The sequence below is a fragment of the Gekko japonicus genome, unplaced genomic scaffold, assembly GCF_001447785.1.
Source record: "Gekko japonicus isolate JY-2015 unplaced genomic scaffold, Gekko_japonicus_V1.1 scaffold133, whole genome shotgun sequence".
Taxonomy (NCBI): domain Eukaryota; kingdom Metazoa; phylum Chordata; class Lepidosauria; order Squamata; family Gekkonidae; genus Gekko; species Gekko japonicus.
Genome location: NW_015171506.1, coordinates 148,699 through 170,962, shown reverse-complemented (window position 1 = coordinate 170,962; position 22,264 = coordinate 148,699). Strand labels below are relative to the sequence as shown.

At 44.2% G+C, this 22,264-nt stretch overlaps 1 protein-coding gene across 2 annotated transcripts in view; it reads right to left on the bottom strand.

Moving 5' to 3' along the window:
- AGTPBP1 (ATP/GTP binding protein 1) overlaps positions 1-22,264 on the bottom strand; it is a 146,244-nt gene that overhangs the window by 116,510 nt on the left and 7,470 nt on the right. The window contains exons 1-2 of one of the 2 annotated variants that reach the window (XM_015419279.1): positions 16,647-16,919; positions 5,228-5,299 (exon numbers count right to left, since the gene is read on the bottom strand). In XM_015419279.1, coding sequence (XP_015274765.1) covers positions 5,228-5,259 — 32 coding nt within the window. In that variant the 5' untranslated portion in view covers positions 5,260-5,299; positions 16,647-16,919. Of the gene's footprint in view, positions 1-5,227; positions 5,300-16,646; positions 16,920-22,264 lie in introns of those variants that run through there. The other variant, XM_015419280.1, reaches the window with a different exon arrangement.

Genomic DNA, 22,264 nt, shown 5'->3' with positions numbered 1-22,264 from the left:
GAACGTTCTAACCTCTCTCTCACCTTTGGTGTCTGAAGCAGAGCCCAAAGGGTTTTAGGGGGAATTCAGTCATCCCTGGAGCGATTTTCTCACTTTTTCGATTTTTGTGCACATAATGGAAGCATGCTGGGTATGTAGGAGAAGCTTCTGAGGCCCACGGAGCTTCCTTTCCCTCAGTCTAAGTATCCGCACGGCGCCCTCTGTTGGCTATTAGAATATATGATTGTTCAAGGTTGATAATTGATAATTACATAGAATGTAAATTTATGGATGTGTTAAGGTTTAAATTTTTAATAAAAGATGTAATGCATTTAATTTGGGCTTAAGGATTCCAGAAGTCTTGACAACTTGTACAAAAAGCATGAAAAAATAATATTATTATGATGTAGAGGAATGATATTTAAATGTATTTTGTAGAACACTATTGTTGAATACTTAGATAAAAAGTTAATCATTAGAAAATATACTAACCTATTGGGTTGTAAAACTTAAATATAGCTGTATAGAAAAATAGCAGTGGAATGTTTAGATATTGCTTAAATAGTAAACATATTATGGTAGAAAGAGTGGCATTTAGATATATACAAGAAGGGGGACCTGCGATACTCGCGGGGGGGAGAAGCTCCGCAGGAGAAGGAAGCAGCCGCAGGTGAGCCTTCTCCACTGCCCCCCCATCCCCGCACCGACGGCAAGGCCCGCATCCCTCCAAGCCTTCTCCCTCCTCCCCCCCACAGCACCGGCGGTGAGACCTGAACTCGGCCAGCCAAGCTTTCTTCCTCCCCCCTCGCGTTCTCCCCCCCCCACTGGTGGCGAGGCCTGAACTCAGCCCACCAAGCTTTCTCCCTCCCCCCTTCCCTAGCAGTGGTGGTGGCGGCGAGGCCTGGCCAGCCTGCCAAGCTTTCTCCCTCCCCCCCAGCAGCGGCGACGGCGAGGCCTGAGCTTGGCCCGCCAAACTTTCTCCCTCACCTGGGTGGCGGCGAGGGCTGAGCAGCTTACAGCCGCCAGCCAGCCAAGCCTTCTCCCGCCGCCTCCCTGGCAGTGGCAAAGCTGTTCTCAGAGCATTCCCTGCGCCTGCGCAGGGAACGCTCTTTTACTTTTGGGGGACTTTAAATACCCCCCCTATATTTTTTTAGTTTTTAGATTTTTGTGCACATCTGGGGATTGCCCCAAATGTGCAGGGAAATCTCCCTGCCCCCCAAGTGCCCCCGATGTGCGAATTTAGATATCCCCATGGAGGGGGCATGTTGAGAATTAGATATATAGATGTATGAGGTAGTTTAAAGGGTATAGTATTACTAGTATTACTCTCATATCTGTTTGTATGTTTGTCATGTTTTGTTTAAAAATAATAAAAATCATTTAAAAAATCATGCTCATTTGGAAGAAGAGAGCAGTGACTCAAGAAAATGTATGCCCTTCCACAAATTTTGTTAGTCTTTGAGGTGCTACTGAACTCTTGTTCTTTTCTACTGCTACAGACAGACTAACACGGCTACCCATCTTGATCTATTTGGAAGAGGAATGGGATACTTCACATATTACAAAACACTAATACAGAAGAGAATTATGAGTTCCCATAAAACCTGCAGATCACTTTTTATGATTAACATCTTAGTTTTTCACTACAGGTAATATGTTAAACAATGGATTATAGCAAATTTATTTTTGAACATCTGTTAGCCAATTTAACCAACAGAACTGTTACACTCACATCACTTCATCAATTGTTTCAAAGCCTCTAATGTTTTCACTACAAACTCTATACGTCACAGGTTTGTTGTTAAATATGCTGTTGTTATACACATATATTTTGCTGAAGATTGTATACAGATTAGATGAGATTACAGGAGATAATTTGGTGTGAAAAGTTAAAATGTTATTGAAAGACAAATTGCTTAATACAAAAACTATAATACTGCAAGGGTACAGAGATGTCATTCTTTAATAAAAGTATGGGAGTACCAGACCACCTCGCATGTCTCTTGAAAAACCTGTATAAGGGCCAAGAAGTGACAGTTAGAACCGGATATGGAACAACTGATTTGGTTTAGCATAGGAAAAGGAGTACGACAAGGATGTGTATTGTCACCTTGCTTATTTAATATATATGCAGAGTACATCGTGCGAAATGCTGGCCTGGATGAATCACAAGCGGGAAAAGATTGCTGGGGAAAAGATCAACAACCTCAGATATGCAGATGATACCACTCTAATGGCAGAAAGTGAAGAGGACCTAAAGAGCCTCTTCCTGAGAATGAAAGAGGAGAGCGCAAAAGTTGGTTTGAAACTCAATCCGGCCCCATCACTCCTTGGTAAACAGAAAGGGGAAGTAATGGAAGCAGTGACAGACTTCACGTTCCTGGGATCCAAGATCACTGCAGACAGTGACTGCAGCCATGAAATTAAAAGACATCTGCTCTTTTAATTTGGAAAACCTAGACAGCATAATAAAAAGTAGAGAGATCACCCTGCCAACCAAAGTCCATATGGTCAAAGCAATGGTATCCCCAGTACTAATGTATGGCTGCAAGAGTTGGAAGGCTGAGCGCCAAAGAACAGATGTTTTCGAATTATGGTGCTAGAGAAGACTCTTGAGAGTCCCTTGGACTGCAAGGAGATCAAATCAGGCAATCCTAAAAGAAATCAACCCTGACTATTCCCTGGAAGGCCAGATACTGAAGCCGAAGCTCAAATACTTTGGCCACCAAATGAGAAGGGAGCACTCACTAAAGAAGACCCCGATGCTGGAAACGATTGAAGGTAAAAGAAGAAGGGGATGGTAAAGGATGAGATGGTTACACAATGTTATCGATGCAACGAACATGAAATTAAGCACACTTTGGAGGAGGATGGAAGACAGGAGGGCCTGGCATGATGTGGTCCATGGGGTCGCGAAGAGTTGGACGCGACCGTGCAACTGAACAACAAGGCTTGTGAAAATGCACTAATTTAAATAGCTAACAGTGGGGGGTCATGTTATTTTGCTGTATATATCACTCTTATTTCTGTTTTTCTTATTGTGATTTTCATCGGCATGTTATTCAAAATGGCCCAAGATAATGCATGATCAGTAGCCATGTTGCAGTGGTCATTTTTTTCAAAGAGGAGGGCTGAAAATTACGGCAACTAAACCCACCCTGGAAAAAAGCACAGGAGGTTAAATAATGACATGTTGGGTGATCAGTCTCAATTTAGCACTAGCGCACAGTATTGCTAATGTGCCTACACAAATAAGAAAAAGAGGAAGGCAATCTGATAGCAGTGATGATGACACTGCTGACATCTGCCGCCCTAAAATTTTAAAACTGGATATTCTGACCCAGTGCGAACAGAAAAACAATGAATTTAAAGCAGAAAATAGTATGGAAAACAGGACTAGGTGCGGAGCGTTCAGTTCCAAAACTTGGAGACTGACCATACAGAAGATAGGGAGCAAGGTCAGTATGCAGAATAGGCCAGTGTGGGAAGAGGGTACAAGCAGGAAATTATATGCCTCCCATGAGTCCTTCTGGGTCTGCTACTTGTGTAACAGATTTCTCATAAGCATAGTGGATTTATTTACTTTTTCCAGAAATTCTTAATCAGAAAATAACCTGGAAACAAAAGTATGTGATCATGGTAGCAGTCATAGCTTAATCCCAAAGTGTTATTTTTCCAGAGGCACCAATTAAATAAGAGTCAAAAAATTGCATCCCTAATAGTTAACTGTCAGTAATCATTTATGTGCAATAAACATGCAATAAGTAAGACTGAGTCCAGAAAACTACAGTTAGAGCACAGAGCCTAGTGCCTTCCTTGCCCTGACCTAGATGCCCTAGGCTAGCCTGATCTTGCCAGATCTCAGAAGCAGGGTCAGCCTTGGTTAGTATTTGGATGGGAGGCCACTAAGCAAGTCTAGAATTGCTACACAGATGCATGCTATAGCAAAACACCTACGAATGTTGCTGGCATTGAAAACCATAAATCAGCTGCTACTTGATAGCACCTTATACCAGCACCATTACCTTCCTTAAAACTAATCTTGGCCCTGGTCACACGGGCAGGAAAATGTGGGGGGGAGAAGCGTGGCTGTTTGCCCCGGAGCAAAATAACACGTGGCTGCGTGATCAGATGTCCCGTCGAGGTCCCGTTGTTAGGGGGGTGGTGCCGATCACAGGACAATCCTGCGGCGAGGCAAAGAAGCGGCCTCCCTAGCAAAAGGCTCCGGGTTTAACCCCTTCCAGGGCTGCAGAGGAATGCAACGTGTCCTCCGTCCGGTCCCCTCCAGGAGGAGTTTCAGCCGGGCCGCCCTCCCTCCACGCCCTCCCTGCACCTCCCCCTCTGCCGCCCAGTGCAGAGAGTTCCTCTCGAGCAGGCTGAGCCAGGAGTGGGCGGGGGTACGGAAAAGAGGAGGGGGCTGTGTTGTTTGTTTTTAAAAGAAGTGTGCGCATGCGCCGTTGGGTGCTTGTGCGCATCCCGTGGAGACTTGGAAAAAAAACCCACCTTTTAGTGACGGGACATGGGCGGGCGCCGGATGCCACGACCTACCACCGGAAACGCGAACAGGCGCCCGCCCTTGCCCCACAGTTTCCGGAAAGTAGTACCTCGGAGGTACTAGTTTTTTACCCCGCATCTTCGGCGGGAAGCCTCGGGTTCGCCACGGGAGCTCTACACTTCCCAGATGTGGCGCTATGATCACGCCTGGAAAATCCGCCTATCTTCCGTCTCTGTAGCGTGGCTAATGCTCCGTGTGACCACAGCCCTTGAGGGGAATTGCATGGAAAGCAGGATGGGGTTAGTTGCAGCAAAAAGGGGAAAGCATTGGAAATTCCCCCAATTTGCAAAAGAATTTCCCAAGATGAACAAGAGATCACACAAAAGGACCTCCATCTCAAATTCACCCCCTACATCAAAGTCCCTTACATGGTGTTCCAAATTAATCCAGAGGGCCTTTGATCCTCAGGAGCAGCTTTTTGGGAAGGGAAGGAGGAAATTAGGAACAACATATTCTGCCGGAATGACTCATTCTACAACTCTAGAATTTCTGTAAATATGATTAAAAACTTGATAAAGACACAAAAATTCTCCCAAAAGCTTATGAGTACTTGATATTTACTAGAACTGTGCATTTATTTATGTCCCCTCCGGCAACTGGTATAGCTTTCTGAAACTTACAACATTCTCAAAGAACAAACTTGCCAACAAAGGCAGCTGTGAATACAGCATAAATCTCTTTATCTTTTCTTACCTTTTTTCTGATGTCGATCTTAATTTATTCATCTTCCAAAGATCAGTTGTTCACACCAACATCTCAGGTGATCTATAAAAACAATACGAAGAATGTGAGGGCATGCTCCAATGCAACATGTTTTCCTGAGAATTTTTATTTATTTATTTGGATTTATATCCCGCCCTCCCCGCAGGCTCAGGGCAGCTAACAGAGGCATAACACCAGGTAATAACAATAAAACAGTAAAATACAGACTAAATTTACAAAATAAACAATTAAATAATTAAACAGAGTTCTTAAAACATTTTCCGGTGCTCCTCTACTCACTTCCAGATTTTTAAAGTCAAGATGGTGTTCTCAATAATATAGTTGCATAACAGTGCCCCACTGTTGTCCCTAGGCACGTCCCACTCCCTCCGATGGTACCCGCACCAGCGATGACCGTATGCAGAAATTATAGGGCGTTGATGGAACAGTGGTGGTGGCGGCTCCTATTCAAAAGCCTGGTGGAAGAGCTCCGTCTTACAGGCCCTGCGGAACTGTACAAGGTCCCGCAGGGCCCGGATCTCCTCTGGGAGCTCATTCCACCAGATAGGAGCTGCCACCGAAAACGCCCTAGCCCTGGTCATCGCAAATTTGATGGTCTTGGGGCCTGGAACATCCAGGAGATTTTGATTCCCCGACCGTAGTGCCCTTGGGAGAACATGTGGGGAAAGGCGGTCCCTTAGGTAGGCCAGTCTCTGGCCATATAGGGCTTTAAAGGTAAAAACCAGCACTTTGAAACGGATCCGGTACGCTATTGGCAACCAGTGCAGCGCTTTCAGCACAGGCTGAATGTGATCTCGTCTATGAAGACCCAGCAATAGCCTGGCTGCAGCATTCTGCAATAGTTGCAGCTTCCGGATTTGCAACAAAGGCAGCCCAATGTAGAGAGCGTTACAGTAGTCTAACCTCGAGGTCACCGTCACATGGATCACTGTGGCCAGGTCATCGCGGTCGAGGAAGGGGACCAACTGCCGCACCAGCTGAAGGTGGCAAAAGGCCGACTTGGCAGTGGCTACTACCTGGGCCTCCATCGATAACGAGGAGTCCAGGAGCACACCCAAACTCCTAACCTCCAACGCTGGCACCAATGGCGCCCCATCGAAGGTCGGGAGAGGGAACCCCAACCCCAGACAGCTCCGAAACAGGCCCAGGACCTCAGACTTTGCTGGGTTTAATTTCAGCCGACTCAGTCTGAGCCAACCAGCCACGGACTGTAGTGCCCAATGAAGGTCATCTGGAGTGGAATCCGACCAGCCGCCCAACATCAGATATAGCTGGGTGTCATCTGCATACTGATGACACCCAAGCCCGCAACTCCGGGCAATCTGGGCAAGGGGGTGCATGTAGATGTTAAACAACATTGGGGATAGCACTGCCCCCTGAGGTACCCCACACTTGAGGGGCCACCTCCGGGACCGCTGATCCCCTATCGCCACCCTTTGTCCCCGACCCTGGAGAAAAGAGGTCAGCCACTGAAGGGCAAGCCCCTGTATCCCCATGTCGGCGGGGGAAACCGATACCATAAACTTAGTTAAAAATGTATGAGATCATTGGTTTGTGGACTGACAAAATCTGGAAAAAGAAGTTAGCAGCTGAATTTAAATAATCAGAGAATGAGACAGTGCCCCTGGGAAATGCAAACTAAGGGAGAAACAGTCATACGGTTATGACAGTCATCCTGAACACTGGGGCCAAAGAGACAGGAAAACAGCTTGGACTTCTGGTTAAGCAGGGAGCAAGAAACTAGAAAGGGGTTACAGAGGAAGGTGTATTAGTGGCAAAGGTGGCTGAGACTGTGAGAAAAGTCATGGAGAAGAAGTGTGCCTAAAAAGAATACTGATGGAACGAGTGAAGTACTGAGTGATGAGAGACTGTTGTATTGTGTTTTTGGCAATCAAAAGGTTTTGGCTTGTAGTTTACTACTCTCATTTTAGATAACAAAACTGTAAAGAATATTCAAGCCAAAACATTCCAAGATTTATTTGCAATAAAAACTGTGTGTTAGAAAAGACTTGAGGAATGCTGTTTGAAAACTGTAGATCAGCCCTCACAAGAGCTACTTCGAACTGCAATTATCTCATCACAACATCATAGCAACAATTCTGCATACAAAGCTTTCTGGAGCTCATCTTCTATTCAAACTGACTTACAACACTGCCAAAAGCCTTGACAAATGTAGTCTCTCTTTTGCAATAAACAAATCCAGTTTTTCTTATTGTGTCATTGTTTTAAAAGTAAGAAATGTTTTGCAGAGAGCTATTTTTCCATGTTTGTGGACAGCCTTGTTTTTGCAAATGGATAACAGCACATTTCTCAAACTGCAGCTACTAAGTAAACATAGGACTGAGGGTTTTTTTTTATAAGAACAGTGTTAAGTCGCTCTCTTAACAAAGTAGTCGGAGAGTTATTCATCAAAGATTCAGCTTTATTCAACAACTCGAACACAATTCCAACACGGATCAACATCTGATAGCCAGAACAGCTTTTACATTGCAGCTGTTCTGCTTTCAAACTCTCCCGGCTAATGTAGCCACGCCTACTGTACATTTACCAACCAATAAGGTTGTATGCATAAGGACCAATCACGGACGTTCCCGCTCAGGGAGCTTGCTGACAAGTGATTGGTTGGTTCTTCCTGGGCTATCAATGCGATTGGATGGATTTGGATCCTAGCCCAGGACGAAGCTTAACATTGTACCTCAATTAGATGATTCATGTATTGCAATGGCAGCTATTGAATACATTACAAACAGTATCTTTTGCTTCCAAAATTACCACTGCAATTTCTCCCCAGAAAATTACTATGTTCACAATTAATGTGAAATTATCTGTATAATATGCTATTGACAAATAGCTTCAATAGCAAGTTTAACTTAGTATTTAAATCTGTTCATAGTCATTAATTGTGACTGCAGGAAGACTGTTTCTAAGTCCAAACAATAAACCATCTTTTGTTTACTAGAAGCATCACGGTTTCTATTAACTTTGCTTTGCTATTTCTCAGATGTCAAAAATTAAGACATATGCTTAGGTAACACAGAATGGGATAGTTTGCAGAAAACGTTCTCTTAATACAATGTAAACCTAATTGAGCTGGAATTTATATTTTTTAATTGCATAGGTACAATTTTATGTGCTAATAAATTTATGGAAGCTAAGTCCTACATTCTCAAAGCAGTAAAATAAAAGCTTGATAACAAACTATTGCATATATTTCAATTTTTCTAAATATTTGTTTTTTATTGGGGCAGGGTAGGGGGAGAAGAATAGGAAAATCTAAATTCCCCCCCCCCCCCATTGATGATCCAAGATTCCTAGGAAATTGCTCTGAATTTTGAGCTTGGCTGTTGTAAAACCACTTAAACGCCATGTATACCTGCCATTTCCTTTAGATACACTGCAATGTATATAAAGACAATAGGTCCATATTTTAAAATACATTGCCGTTTTGATTCCAGTGTAATGTTAAAAATCACTTTTGCAACTCTTCATGTTCAAAATGGTATATGGTTATAACTAACAAAATATTTTTATATTTGAAGTATAGCTCTTTTAGTTGAACACACAGACCAGTCATCTCACTGGAAAAACAAATTTTTGGATGAATTCATGGATAAGACGTGAATAAGGAATAAATAAGGACCTGGGAATAAGGAACCAACTTCAGCCTCTTGCTCAGTAGGAGCTACAGGAACACAGAGAAACATGGGAGAACATAGGATATCTTCCATGGATGCACTGTTGGATACAAACCACCACCTCAATCAAACATGTCTCTGCTAGGGCAAAAAGAAGTGTCTTAGTGATGAATAAATTAAATGCAACAAGACTGAGTTTATTATTTCTTTTCACCTATCACTTTCTGAAGACTCTGAGAAAGAAGACATATGTGAAACTGTCACGGTTCAGGTGGGGTGTCACCTGACGCTGCCACCACTCTGGATTTAGGTTCCCTTGAGAAGGCCCAGAGTACCCTCCCAAGACCTTCATACCTCCCTTTAGGCCGAATAATTAGGGTTGCCAAGTGTATCTTCGCCGGGAGCGGGGGGCTCCCGGCTGGCGTCTTGTCGTGCGCACGCCGCATGCACATTACCCGGAAGTGACGGGAGGATGCCAGGCACGCTGGGGGCAGGGCCACGGCCATACAAGGGAAAACCAAAGAGTTTTCCCTTGTATGGCCGTGGCCCCACCCCCAGCGAGCCCACGTCACTTCCTGGTGACACGCACGCGGGGGTGGGATTTCCCCCGGGGCCCGATTCTGCAGCGGCGGAAATCAGGCCTCCAAAGCGGGGGTTTACCCACCACCCGCCCCCACTTGGCAGCCCTACAAATAATAGGCAGAGTGAAACAAGGTTTATTTTATAGGAGGTCAAACAAGGTGCAGAATAATAACAGTAAGTGGGTGAAAAGAAAAGAAATCAAATGCCCTAATACGTCTAAATATACTTTCCCTAGCTCACTATCCCAAGTGGCCTTACACTACTCACCCTTCACCCAGGATGAGGGTTTTTCCCCTGCAGCAGCCTTTCTTCTGGCTCTGCTCTTTGGAAGAAAGAACAACTCTTCCTGCTGCTCCAGAACTTTTATTCCAAACCTTCCTCGTTCCCTATTGGTCCATTTTGGCTCCAAAACCTCCCAGGGGCTTCTGGGAGTTGTAGGCCCAGCCTCACCTACTGCTAGTCAGGCTCTCTGGGCCTAGTAGGCCTCTGGTAGCACAGCCCAGATCATGACAGAAACATTAAGGGAAAATTGGAATACCGATAGAAAATGATAAATGTTAGGTATGTATATGAAAACAGAGGACAGACATCTTGGAAATACCCTTTCAAAGAGACTGTAAAGATCCATAAGATTTTTTAAAATGCAACATTTAAAGGCCGAACAAAAATGCTGGCAAAAATATGTACAATCTGGAAAATTAGAAATTCTGCCATCAGTTCATGTGAGTTCCCTAGAAGACCAATATGATTTGACAGGCAAGACTATACCACTGTAACTTTACTAATGCTCCCCATAAATTTACTGATTTTCTACAGCATTTTACCCAATTTCAGTTTTATTTAACATGACAATTTCAAATTATTTCAACAGCAAACACAAAGCAAGCATTTTTACATGTAATGAAGGTATGGGCACATTTTAAAATATTATATTCTATTTTAAACATCTTACATGACACATTTTTACTAAACAAGTAAAATTTACTAAACAACATTCTTCTCCTTTTCTTCTACCAAACAAATTCATTTTAAAATGAATGTATGTTCAAGCACACTTATTTATTTATTTTATTTCATTTATACCCCACCCTCCCCGCACGCGGGGAGTCACATATATAAGGCTTGCAGAATGAAAGATTTATCAATACATTGCTCAAAGACAGCTTATCACCTAGCACAGTGATCATCTTCCAAGGTTATCTGCCCTGTGTTTGATACTATCAGGAAGTGCACCCCTCCCCCACCTCCGCTTCCCTTCAGAATCTTGCAGCATTCATTCCAGAAGCTTCACTGGCTTTTCTCTGACTTCTCTCAAAAAGTTTTGGGAAAGATCACAAGAAAGTCTGGGTTGTTGCCATGTGGGTGGAAAAGTCTGGATATTCCCGGCCATGCTCACACATCACCCATTTCCCCCAGGATAGCCATTTCTTCTCACTCCTGCAAACAGCTGTTTTCTTTTTTTACAGGTGATTTAATAGCTTTATATCAATATACATCAATATTTGTGTTCTGGATTCCCAGCTTTCTTTTCTTTTTTTTTAAGTAAGTATCTATGTTCTTCCCTTGCAGTAATATATGAAACAAAACGTATCTCCACAATGCAATGGGCTAGAAACTATTCCTGTATGAAAAACACCCATTATGTCCCTGCTGGAAAACATGGGCTTTCTAGGACTGAATGATCTTTGCCTTACTTTACTCCTCCCCATGCTGTGACACAGCGGTAAACCATCTGTTTTGCATCTATAATGTACTGAGTCCTGACGTGTTGATAAATGAAACAGCTCATAGTTTATTTCAGCTCGGGAAAACAAGACAAGGAAAGCAGGACCAGAGGTCTGCTTATATTCCCATAGTGAACTACACCCAAACACACACCCACACCCATGATAGGATAATTTACAGTGCACATGCATTCTATAGGTCACTCTAGGATCCTGACCGCCCAATTGGGTGTGTTCTAGGATCCATGCTGGCTATTGTCTTGGAGAGTGAAGCTTAAGCTGTTCGCATGGCTGTGTGAGGACCCGACCGCGTGCGCGGTCTATGTAAGAACACAACTGCATCGAAGGTACTAAGTTCATTCATCAGCATCTCCAAGTTGAAAGAATCAGGTGGCGTGAAATACCTCAGCCTGAAATGCTGAAGAACCACAGCTAGTCAGAGTAGAGAACACTGACCTTGATAGACCAATGCTCCGACTCACGGTAAGGCAGCTTCATGTGTGATTAGTCAAGCACGTTACCATCTCTACACACTTTCCTTTGTGCTCTACTACATTTGTATCCCACCTCTCCACCAAGGAGCTCACATGGTTTTTCTTTCCATTTTGTTCTTACTATCCTATTGAAATAAGTTAGGCTGACAGCATGTGATTGGTCTAGCATTACCCACCAAGTTTCATAGCAGATGTGAAACTGTTACCAAGGTACTGAGTTTTAGTACTACTAAGTCCAAAAGCAAAAATGGTAGTTTGTGCCAAGCCAACCAAAAAAGCAGGTCATTCATAACTAAAGCAAAAGTTTCTACATTCTTAAGGGGATTCCCTAGGTATCCATTTGTAAATAAACCAAGACAAAACTGCCTGATGAGGACCAAGCATCCTTTTCAAGGAACAGAACATTGAAAGCAGATGATACAGTCAATTAAGGAGGGGGGGGGAGATGGCAAACAAAGGAAGAATTTGCCTGCTCACCCCCCCAAGAAATTATAGAATCCCAGCAAAAGGGATGGGGAGCAGGGGAAAATTAACATGACTGCTATTAGACTGTCTCTGAAACAGAAAACACAAGGTATGTAGCTCAGACTCCTTACTATGCCTCTATCCATTTGTGCTTTGTTCTCTGGCTATATAAGCCATACCCTGGTTCTTTGGCTTACATCAGTGCTATAGTCTTCCTCTCATCCTGCACTAGGCTTGACTGCCAATTAGAACTCTCAAATTAACTTTTTATGCTAACATCTCATTCCTCTATTAGATGTACTGGCTTAATTCTGCAAAGATTCTTCATCTCCAGCCTTGCAACTGGAATCTTTCCAGTGCAATGACAATCTAGAAATCTTAAATCCTCCACTATATCTGGAAGACCAGGCTGACAGGTGACAGAAGTGCCTTTTAAATATTCTATCAGAAGATCAACATTAGACCCTATATATCAGCTGTCACTCCTTTGTGTGTTTCAGGCCATATATACTTGATCATCCACAAATACAGGTTGTAGCCTGATTGCAACCTGTAATGCTCAAAGCACTATTCATCTTTTGACTGAACAGCTTACATGTGTGAAAAAGGAAAATTGCACATGAGCACTTACATACTGCTTTGCCACAACTGCCTCCTCCCACTCCCCTCAGCCACCATGTCTACCATCACCACCTCCAAGAGTTAAAATGCACAACATTAAAAGTATACAAAATTTCACATTTTGAAATGAGATTTACTAGTCAGGTATGGTAGCATCACATAGTGTTTGTTAATGGTTGCCTAGCTGCCTGAATCCAGATAAATCCATGCATTTGTACTCTTACACTGCCTCTTGGAAATTTTAGTTTCTTCCTTCCCCCACATCCGTACAAATCTTATTTTTCAAACCTTTAGTTTAGGGCTCTTTTTAGTGCAATACTGTGGGCATAAAATGTCCTCATACAAATCTAAAAGAAAAGGCTGCTGACCTTTCCTAATTAGGACCAATTAATGCAAGCGGTGGCTCAAGTGGTTAAGACGCTGAACTACAGGCTGTGGAAGGTCAGTAGTTCAGCAGTTCGAGACCCGGGTGCCGCATGACGGAGTGAGCTCCCGTCTCTAGTTCCAGCTCCTGCCAACCTAGCAGTTCGAAAACAAGAAATTGCAAGTAGATAAATAGGTACCACTTCGGTGGGAAGGTAACAGCGTTCCGTGCGCCTTGGTGTTTAGTTACGCCAGCCACATGACCACGGAAACGTCTTCGGACAGCGCTGGCTCTTCGGCTTTGAAACGGAGATGAGCACCGCAACCCTAGAGTCGGATTCGACTGGCTTTCGAGCAAGGGAACCTTTACCTTTACCTTTAATGCATGTACATTTCTACAGGCAGTGTAGCCAACAGAGGTAATTTAAATGATAAGGTAAAGGTAAAGGTTTCCCTTGCTAGAAAGCTAGTTGAATCCGACTCTAGGGGACAGTGCTCATCTCCGTTTCCAAGCCAAAAAGAGAGTGTTGTCCGAAGATGTTTCTGTGGTCATGTGGACAGCATGACTAAATGCCAAGGTGCATGGAATGCTATTTATTATTATTTATTTATCAAATTTATACCCCACCCTCCCCGACTGGACAGGCTCGGGGCGGCTTACAAAAATTAAAACACATAAATAACCATTAAAATAATAAAACAATCTAAAACAATCCAGATGATATAAAGTGCTAGTACAATTGGTCCGGCAAAATTAATGCTAACAATATTTGGCGACAATGGCAGCAATTGATGTCCTATTCTGTTGATCCGCTCGTCGTTCTTTTTCTCATGTGGCTGGTTCAGGCTGTCAATGATAGTTCCAGAGGGCAGGGCCTTCCCACCTAAGCGATACCTATCTTACCTTCCCACCAAAGTGGTACCTATTTATCTACTTGCAAGTTCTTGCTTTCAAACTGCTAGGCTGGCAGGAACTGGGGCCAAAGATGGGAGCTCACTCCGTCATGCGGCACTAGAGTCTCGAACTGCTGAAATACAGACCCTTCAGTCTGCAGCTCAGCATCTTTACCTCTGAGTGATACACGTGACCTAACAGGCACAAAGTTGGCACAGAGACTCTCCTTAACAACTAAGCCACTTCAGTGACTGAGCCAAGCACCTGGGGAAAATATATGCCTTTACTGGTGACTCTGAAGGTTCTGTATGCCCACTGCAGCCAGACCCAAGTTACAAATGTAGTCCATTTACCAGGGTATGATCTGGCCATGATACTGTAACAGAAGTGGCTACTGTACAGGTGCAAGCTACTTGTGTGGTATTTGAACCAAAGTTCAAACAACATGCAGATGAACTGATGCATGTGTAAATAAAGAATTAGGTAGCAATAAGGTTGATTGGCGAGAGCACTCACATGTAAGTTCTCAGCATCCCTATTTAAGACTCAACTATTATAATGTGATCAGTTTATAACTATGTGCCACTGATTATTGCCTGGAAGTTTCAGTTGGTACAGAAGACTTAGCCTGCATCCTTACAAGAGTGGGTCACCAACTGTACATCACACAATCACTCTCATGTTTTCCATGGGTTATGCCTTAGTAATAGCCTGCTTCTATTACAATATTTTAGAATGCCTTCATGATCATGACTACATGAAGTACAAACAGCAGGGTATGCAGAGACACATTCTGGAAGACTGTTCCACTGCTGTGCAACTCATTTCCCCTGGACTTTTGTCCAAGTTTGAGCCTCAACAGCTTTCAAAAGCAGTGAAGACCTTCTTTAAGGTATTTTCTCCATGAACTGAGCTAAACTAGGTTAGACAACTTTTACCTGCTTTTAGATTAGCATTGTATATTTTTACCGTTTAATTCTGACACTACAGATGGAGTAGGTTAGAAACATAAATTAATGAATTATCAAGCAGCTCAAATCTAGAACTAAGAATTTCCATCGCAGGTGTTGGTAAACAGATCAGGGTAAGCATTTTTCCTCCTCAGTGCTAAACTGTCTAGGCCCAAGGTATCATAGAAAGTGTCTACTCTCTGAATTAAGATCTGATAAAAGCCTACTCTGAGTAACTTTCCTTCTTGTAATGAACATCTGTTACAGGGGTCCCCAACGTGGTGCCTGTGGGTACCAAGGTGCCCCGCGGCACCTTTTCTGGCACCCACCAAGTGCTCTTAGAGAGTGGGAGGGACCAGGCACGGCTTTTGCCCAGTAAGTCTTTTGACTGGCTCTGCAGATTTTTAAAAACATTGCTTTGGCAGTGGCACAAGAATCATCACTGTGTGATTGAAGGTACGCTGTGACAGCCATTTTGTGGCTTGCTCTGCCTCCTGCAGCAGCCATTTTGTGGTAGCAGCCACCATATTGTATTTGAATTCCAAAGGTGCCCACAAGCTCAAAAATATTGGGGATCCCTGATCTATTATCACAGTTATTCAAAGTTGGTCCTTTCAATAGCGGCTTCTGGGAAATGCTGCCCTATGAAGTCTGCAGGGCTAGAACACCAACAGCCTTCCAAAAGCAAGACGAACCACTGTTACTCAGCAGACCTTGAAAAGGTTTTGTATAAATGCTATGAGCTCCTTTGAAGATGGGTGGGATAAATTACAACAGAGATAAAAATCTACACATAGCACCAGCACAGCACCACACATAGATTATTCATCTAAGTGTCAACAGACCCCTTTGCCATCCCATACACACAGCAAGAGCAATGCCACTAACTATAAAAAAAATGAAAGTTTGCAAACACCTACCACATCTCCACTGTTCTTCCTCAGTACAAGTTTCTCGTACTCCAGATTATGGACAACTTGCAACAGACACAGAGGGACAGCTGGACAGGGATATCATATGGGTTCAGGATGCCAGTTCTTCCTAATCATTGCACTAGTATAGGTTGGGGAAAGCACCTTACATAAATTTCTACTGAGTCCTATGGGAATTCTCCACAAGTGAATTCAGTCTTTACTAGGGTTTTAATGATCTGGTCTGCTTTTCAAGTGTTGCTTATTTTAATTTGAATTGTTTGAAATATTGTGGCTTTGGTTTTTACTAGTGTAATTCATTGGAAGGACTCCTTGTAGGTAGAGAAAAACAAATTAAGACCAAAAAAAGTCTGCCACCAAAGCCCAATCAGATTAAGAGCTACCTAAAAGCAGTACCACAACCAGTAACTACTAACTTGCATTACACCTAAATTTGGCAGATTATGTATTGTAACCCTACTCTACAACCAGCACTCCTGACAAAAAAAAGCACACCAATTTCGCAGATATGTAATAGATGTTAAGTTAGGAGCATCTTTGATAAGGTCGACCCACACAAACCAAGAGTGTCACCCCCCCCCCCCCCCCCCCGCCCCGCTGTGTGCAGAGCCCACCCTATTCCCACAGCTCCGGTTGAGCGTCCGCCACACCGTATTTATTTGCCCGTGTTCAGGAGAACCGTTCAGCGCTTTGCCGACAGGCAGGGACTCGTTAAAGGGGAAGCCAACCTGCCTGGCTCTCCAACGCAGGCTGTCAGCCACCATCTCTTTTGGGGAGGAGGCGGCGGCGGCGGCGGCGGCACTCCTTCAGACTCGGCCTCCTTCGCCTCCCGGCTCCGGCCACCTTCAGCGCCGCACCACCCTCAGCACAGCTGCGCCCGGCTAGGTCTAACGACCCCACCAGTGGAGATGGAGCAACACCTTCGGCCGGGCAGGCGAAAAGTGGCCACACCGGACAACACCGCAGACGAAAACCGCTCCGCCCTGAGGCGTCGAGCCTAAACGAAGGAGGACGCGGCAGGAACCTGTCCGCATCCTGGGGACGTCACTGCGCTCTTCTTCCCGCCCCGCGCGCGCACACTGTCACAGGCGCGTGGACTTGCCGAGCCGCGCCCCCGCGCGCGCTCTCCAGGACGGGCGGTTAAGCGCCGCTCCCTTTGAATTGGTTTTCTGTCGCTCCCCCCCCTCCCCGCAACGGAAATTGCCTGCACTCAAACTTATCATCTCGTATCCCACCTGTGGTAGGTTGAGCGTCTCCCCTAGAAAACACGTTGATAACTGTAGGAACCGTCGGCAAGGGGGAGGTAGAGCCACTCTAGCATACACCTAAAAGGAGGGAAACCTGCATAAGAGACTACCAGTGCCTCTGAAATAGGCTCCTTCTTGGTCTTTAGGAAGTCTGCAAAGTAAGGGAGCTCAGAACACCCATCATGCACATCTCTTGACACACACCTGGCTTCCTAGAGTATCAATATTTATTTTATTTTATTTATTAGTATTGAAGTACTGTTATATCAGCACTCTTCCAACTAGTCCACAGTCATTTTTGCCTCTACATAGTGTTTTCTCAAGTCTTCCTAGGGACACAGAAATGTAGAGAATGCCTAGTATGATTAGGGCCTCCACAGATGCAGCAAGAATGGTTTCTTTGACTTTGGCAACACGTCTTCTCAGTTTCCACAATCATTTCCCCCTGAGAACTAACAGCATATTAATCTGTGTAGGAATTGGTTCATATAAGACATTCCCATTTGAAAACATCTGTAGGGAGCAATAAAGGTAAAGGTTTCCCTTGCTTGAAAGCCAGTCTAATCCAACTCTAGGGTGCGGTGCTCATCTCTGTTTCCAAGATGAAGAGCCAGCACTGTCCAAAGACATTTCCATGGCCATGTGGCCAGCGTGACTAGATGCCGAGGCGCACAGAACACTGTTACCTTCCCACTGAAGCAGTACCTATTTATCTACTTGCAATTTCTTGCTTTCAAACTGCTAGCTTGGCAGGAGCTGGGGCCAGAGACGGGAGCTCACTCTGTCATGCGGCACTCAGGTCTCGAACTGCTGAACTACTGACCTTCCAGTCGGCAGTTCAGCATCTTAACCACCGAGCCACTGCAGCATTACCAGGCGACAAAACTACCTCACAAGCCCTGCGTCATCACAATGTGACACAAGGAACATGGGGTATGGCTCATAAAGGGAAGAAATAAAGGTTAAAAATCTCAATTAGGTAAATGGTGTGCACGAGATGACACTTCAATATCAACAGGTTATTTCCAACTGTCTTTCTTGTATGACAGATGAGGTTCAATGTAAGTATAAAGTTATGTTTTGGGGGGCAAAAAATCCTAGCTTTATATATACGCTGATGAGATCTGACCAACTTGTCACTAACCAGGAAAGACATATTGAGTTGTGGTAGTTAGCAGGATGAAAACGGGAACTCAGTGTGTGGCAGTGGTGGAAAATGGCAAATTCTGTGCAAGAGATTATTAAGAAAGGGGTTGAAAATGAAGTAGCCATTACTGGGAACTCCTTGTATGGCTCCACGGTCACCGCACTTGGAATACTTAGTACAGTTCTGGTTGCTGTATCTCAAAAACAACACTGTAGTGATGGGGAAAGTACAGAAAAGGGCAGCCAAAATTATCTGGAGGTTGGCACGCCTTCCCTAGAAGGAAAGATCAAGAAGTTTGGGGCTTTTTTAAATTTAGAAGAAAAAATGGCTAAGAGTGGACATGATAGCAGTTTATAACAAAGGCATGTGTCATTTGCCTGCGGCTGCCAATACAACATACAAGCAGCATGGAATGTTTTCTGCCGTTTCCCTGCACAGGTCCCCCAGCAACAATAAACTCAGCCCCCCTCCCTGAGCTTTTTCAGTGTTTTTAAACTGGTAACTGAATATTGTTACACTGATATAACATTGTAACAATGTGTAACAGGTTGTGAATTCCCAGCTCTCTCTTTTAAAAGTAAGTCCCTAGCTCCTTTCATTGCAGTAATATTGCCTTTCTCCTTATACCTCAACAACAAAAAGTGCTAGAGAACATTACTTTTTCAATGTAAGTAGAGAATTCAGGGAACCTGCTACACATATTGTTATATTCAGGGGTCATTTCGTAGAAAAAGAGGTGCAGGAGCTCATTAGCATAACTTATTAGCATATGCCACACACCCCTGACATCACCGGAAGTGTGTCAGAAGGCAACACCCACCGCTCAGGCTCCACTGGACTATTTTGGATTGCTAGCTATTGGGGGTGGGGGGGACGCGCAGATCTGCCCTCACAGAGGAGGGAGAGCTTGAACCTGAAGGCGGGCCGGGGGTGTGTGTGTCTGCAACTTACCTGGCTGCTTCTTGCTCCTCGTGGCCCAACTGAGGGCTGCTGGGAGCAGGGGGCAGGACTTGTTGCATGTGCCCACCCCCTGGGCTCCTTACTGCCGAAGCTCTGCTCCTGTGCGCTCCTGCAGGGAATGACCCCTGGTTATAGTCTATTAATATAATGTTAATGGGGTAAGAAAATGGATGCCGTGTGGGCTGCACCAGGAAAATCCAAACTTCCCTGCCCACACAGCAGCCTATCCAGGCTTTGCTGCAATTTTTCTCAAAACATTTTAGCAAAGCAGGTTTGGGAAAGATTGGGGAAAAGACAAAAAAAGCCCCCAGCTTCTCAACAGCATCGAACCCAGGGCAAATAACCTATGTGGAAATGGCCTGAGACAACTTTTCTTTCTCTCCCATAATAGTAGAACTTGTAGGCACCTATCTGGGAGGAGATGATGGACAGACATACTTCTTCATTGTGGAATCTGCTGCCAGAAGATATAGTGATGGCCACTAATTAAGTTGGCTTCAAAGAGCATTTAGACAAATTCAAGGAACAGTGGTCCATGCATGGCAATTAACCATGATAAGTAAATGGAGCCTCCATGCCAGAGGCATTAAGCCCCTGACTACAAATACTGGGGGGCAACGAATGCAGAGATTTTGACCTAAGTGCCCTGCTCGTAGCCCTTCCGGGAGCATCTGGTTGGAAACTGCATGAAACATGATGAAATAGGTACCATCTGACTAATTAAGCACAGCCGTTCATATGTTCTCTTTTTGTTATATCCCTTTTTATTTCCTACTTCAAGTTAGATTAGCCTAAGTGATGACACTTCAATGTAAAATTTTATGTCACTAAAATTTGTTATGGCCCACAGGCCATTCTGAATCTGAAAAAACACTATTATGTAATATCTCAGCATACATCATCCATCCAAATATAAGGGTTTGAATCTGAGTAGATTATACACTAGATATTAACTCAGGCTTTGTTTTCATTGCATACATCAGAAATTTAGCCACAGATTATTATGTATGCTATTTCAAAGTACTTTTTAATGCTTTTAATCTGCAGGACACTCTCTAATAACAGGCAGTACGTTTACTGAAACATTTTAAAGTTTTTGATGCATTGTTAGCATCAACCCAGCAGTAGTCTCATTTGTGTACAGTTCAGAATGTCATTCAAATATTAAAATGTTAATAGAGCAACATTCTTAGAGTACTAAAATATTCCCAGCTATGAGATATTAGGTTTTAAGGAATGGGGCCTATTGAATAACTATATGAATATTCCTTGATTTAATATCCAATGTGGCTCATTAGAAAAAATAAAGATTCTTCTTTTATAGGAGACTTATGCAGGGGTATTAGTAGTGTGTAATAGCCCCCAAGAAACTATAATACCTTAAACAGAATTACTAATTATATCAGAATATCATCTATTAAATGAAGAGATAATTTTCATATAGATTTAGTACACAGATTGAACATTGCATTTTAATAACAGAGAAAGTTAATAAGAAACATAAATGGAATATTCAGTACTTTTGCTGGTCAGAATTCTTGTTTCTCTGCAGATTAAGTATTTTCCTGCAGTCAAGAAAATGTTCACTTTGTTGAAAAAAATGTGTAGGTTTCTGGTTCTCAGGATTACAGAACATCTTTACTCCTTAAAATGGATGTCCTGATGAAGAGTAGAGCCAATGCAGATTATTAGCTTCCAAGTCAATGCTAATTATGTAAGTGTACTCTTGCCTCTCTACAAAGTTAATTTTAAAAACTAATTTTTTATACATTTGAATCAGGATCAGTGCAAATGAAAAATAAAAATATAAATTGGGGGAGGCGGGAAATTGGAGATATCTCCAATCTACAGAGACTTGTACATAAATCCAATTGAATCAATGTAACTTTACTATTTATTTATAAAATTTTATACCACTTTACAAAATCTAACACATTCTCATAGCTAGCAGATGTTTCAGTGTCCTCTCCTGGTTCTTAAGGTTTTAATGTACCCATTTGTTTTTTTGTGTGGCCGTTTTATTACCATTCTAAACCAGATTTTATTCATTGTTGGCCCGATTTCAAGTAAAGCGATACAGGGTTTCATACAGCGAATTTCTTTCTGGTAATGAGCCATCTCTGAAGCACTATGGTCATTTCAAACAGTGCTGTCTTTCCCCCTGCCCCTTTTTGCCGCACAATCTTCCTTGGATTTTTTTTAAAAGAAGAAGAGATTGGATTTATACCCCGCCCTTCACTTGGAGTCTCAGGGCGGCTTACAAATTCCTTTCCCTTCCCTGTGAGGTGGGTGGGGCTGAGAGAACTCTGACACAAACTGCTCTTTCAGGAACAGCTGTGCCAGAGCTTGTGACTGACTGGGCCAGCTCACCTGCTAGGCGAACTAAGCATTTGCCTAGACCGCGAACCGGCCCTTGGGGCGCCAAACTGGACCCAGCTCCCCGCCAAAAGCCCTGCATTTCCCTGGCTGCCGCCGCCTCTCTCCCCGAATCCGGAAAGCGCTGAGCTTGTCGGACTCAGGGAGAAAGAGGAGGAGGTGGCGGCCATGGAGATGCAAGGCTTTTGGCAGAGGCGGGGCCGGGTGCAGTTTGGCACCGCCCCCCCCATAACTGTGCCTTTCCCTCAAAAGTGCCTCCCGCGGTGCCCCACGCGTCCGTCTGGTGGTGGGCTCCCCTCTGACCAGCGAAGGCCACTCACCGGGGCTGGGGTGGGCTCAGGCAGCCTGTCTTTCAATTATGGCCCGACGTGCCCGCTCCCTGTCCCCCGGCCAGCAGCAGATCCACGCAGGCGCAGAGGCTGCTGCTGCGGCTGCCACCCGCCAGCCCCGGCTGCGCGCGCGCGCTCACCCGCTCCTCACCCGCCTACCTTCCTGGGCGCCCCCTGCCTGCTGGGCTGCCGCTTCTCAGACAGGGAGGGGCACCTTGGGGAGGGCCAAGGTAAGCGGGATAGGAGGGAAGGACCTTTAACGCTGGTAGCTCACAAGGTAGAATCTT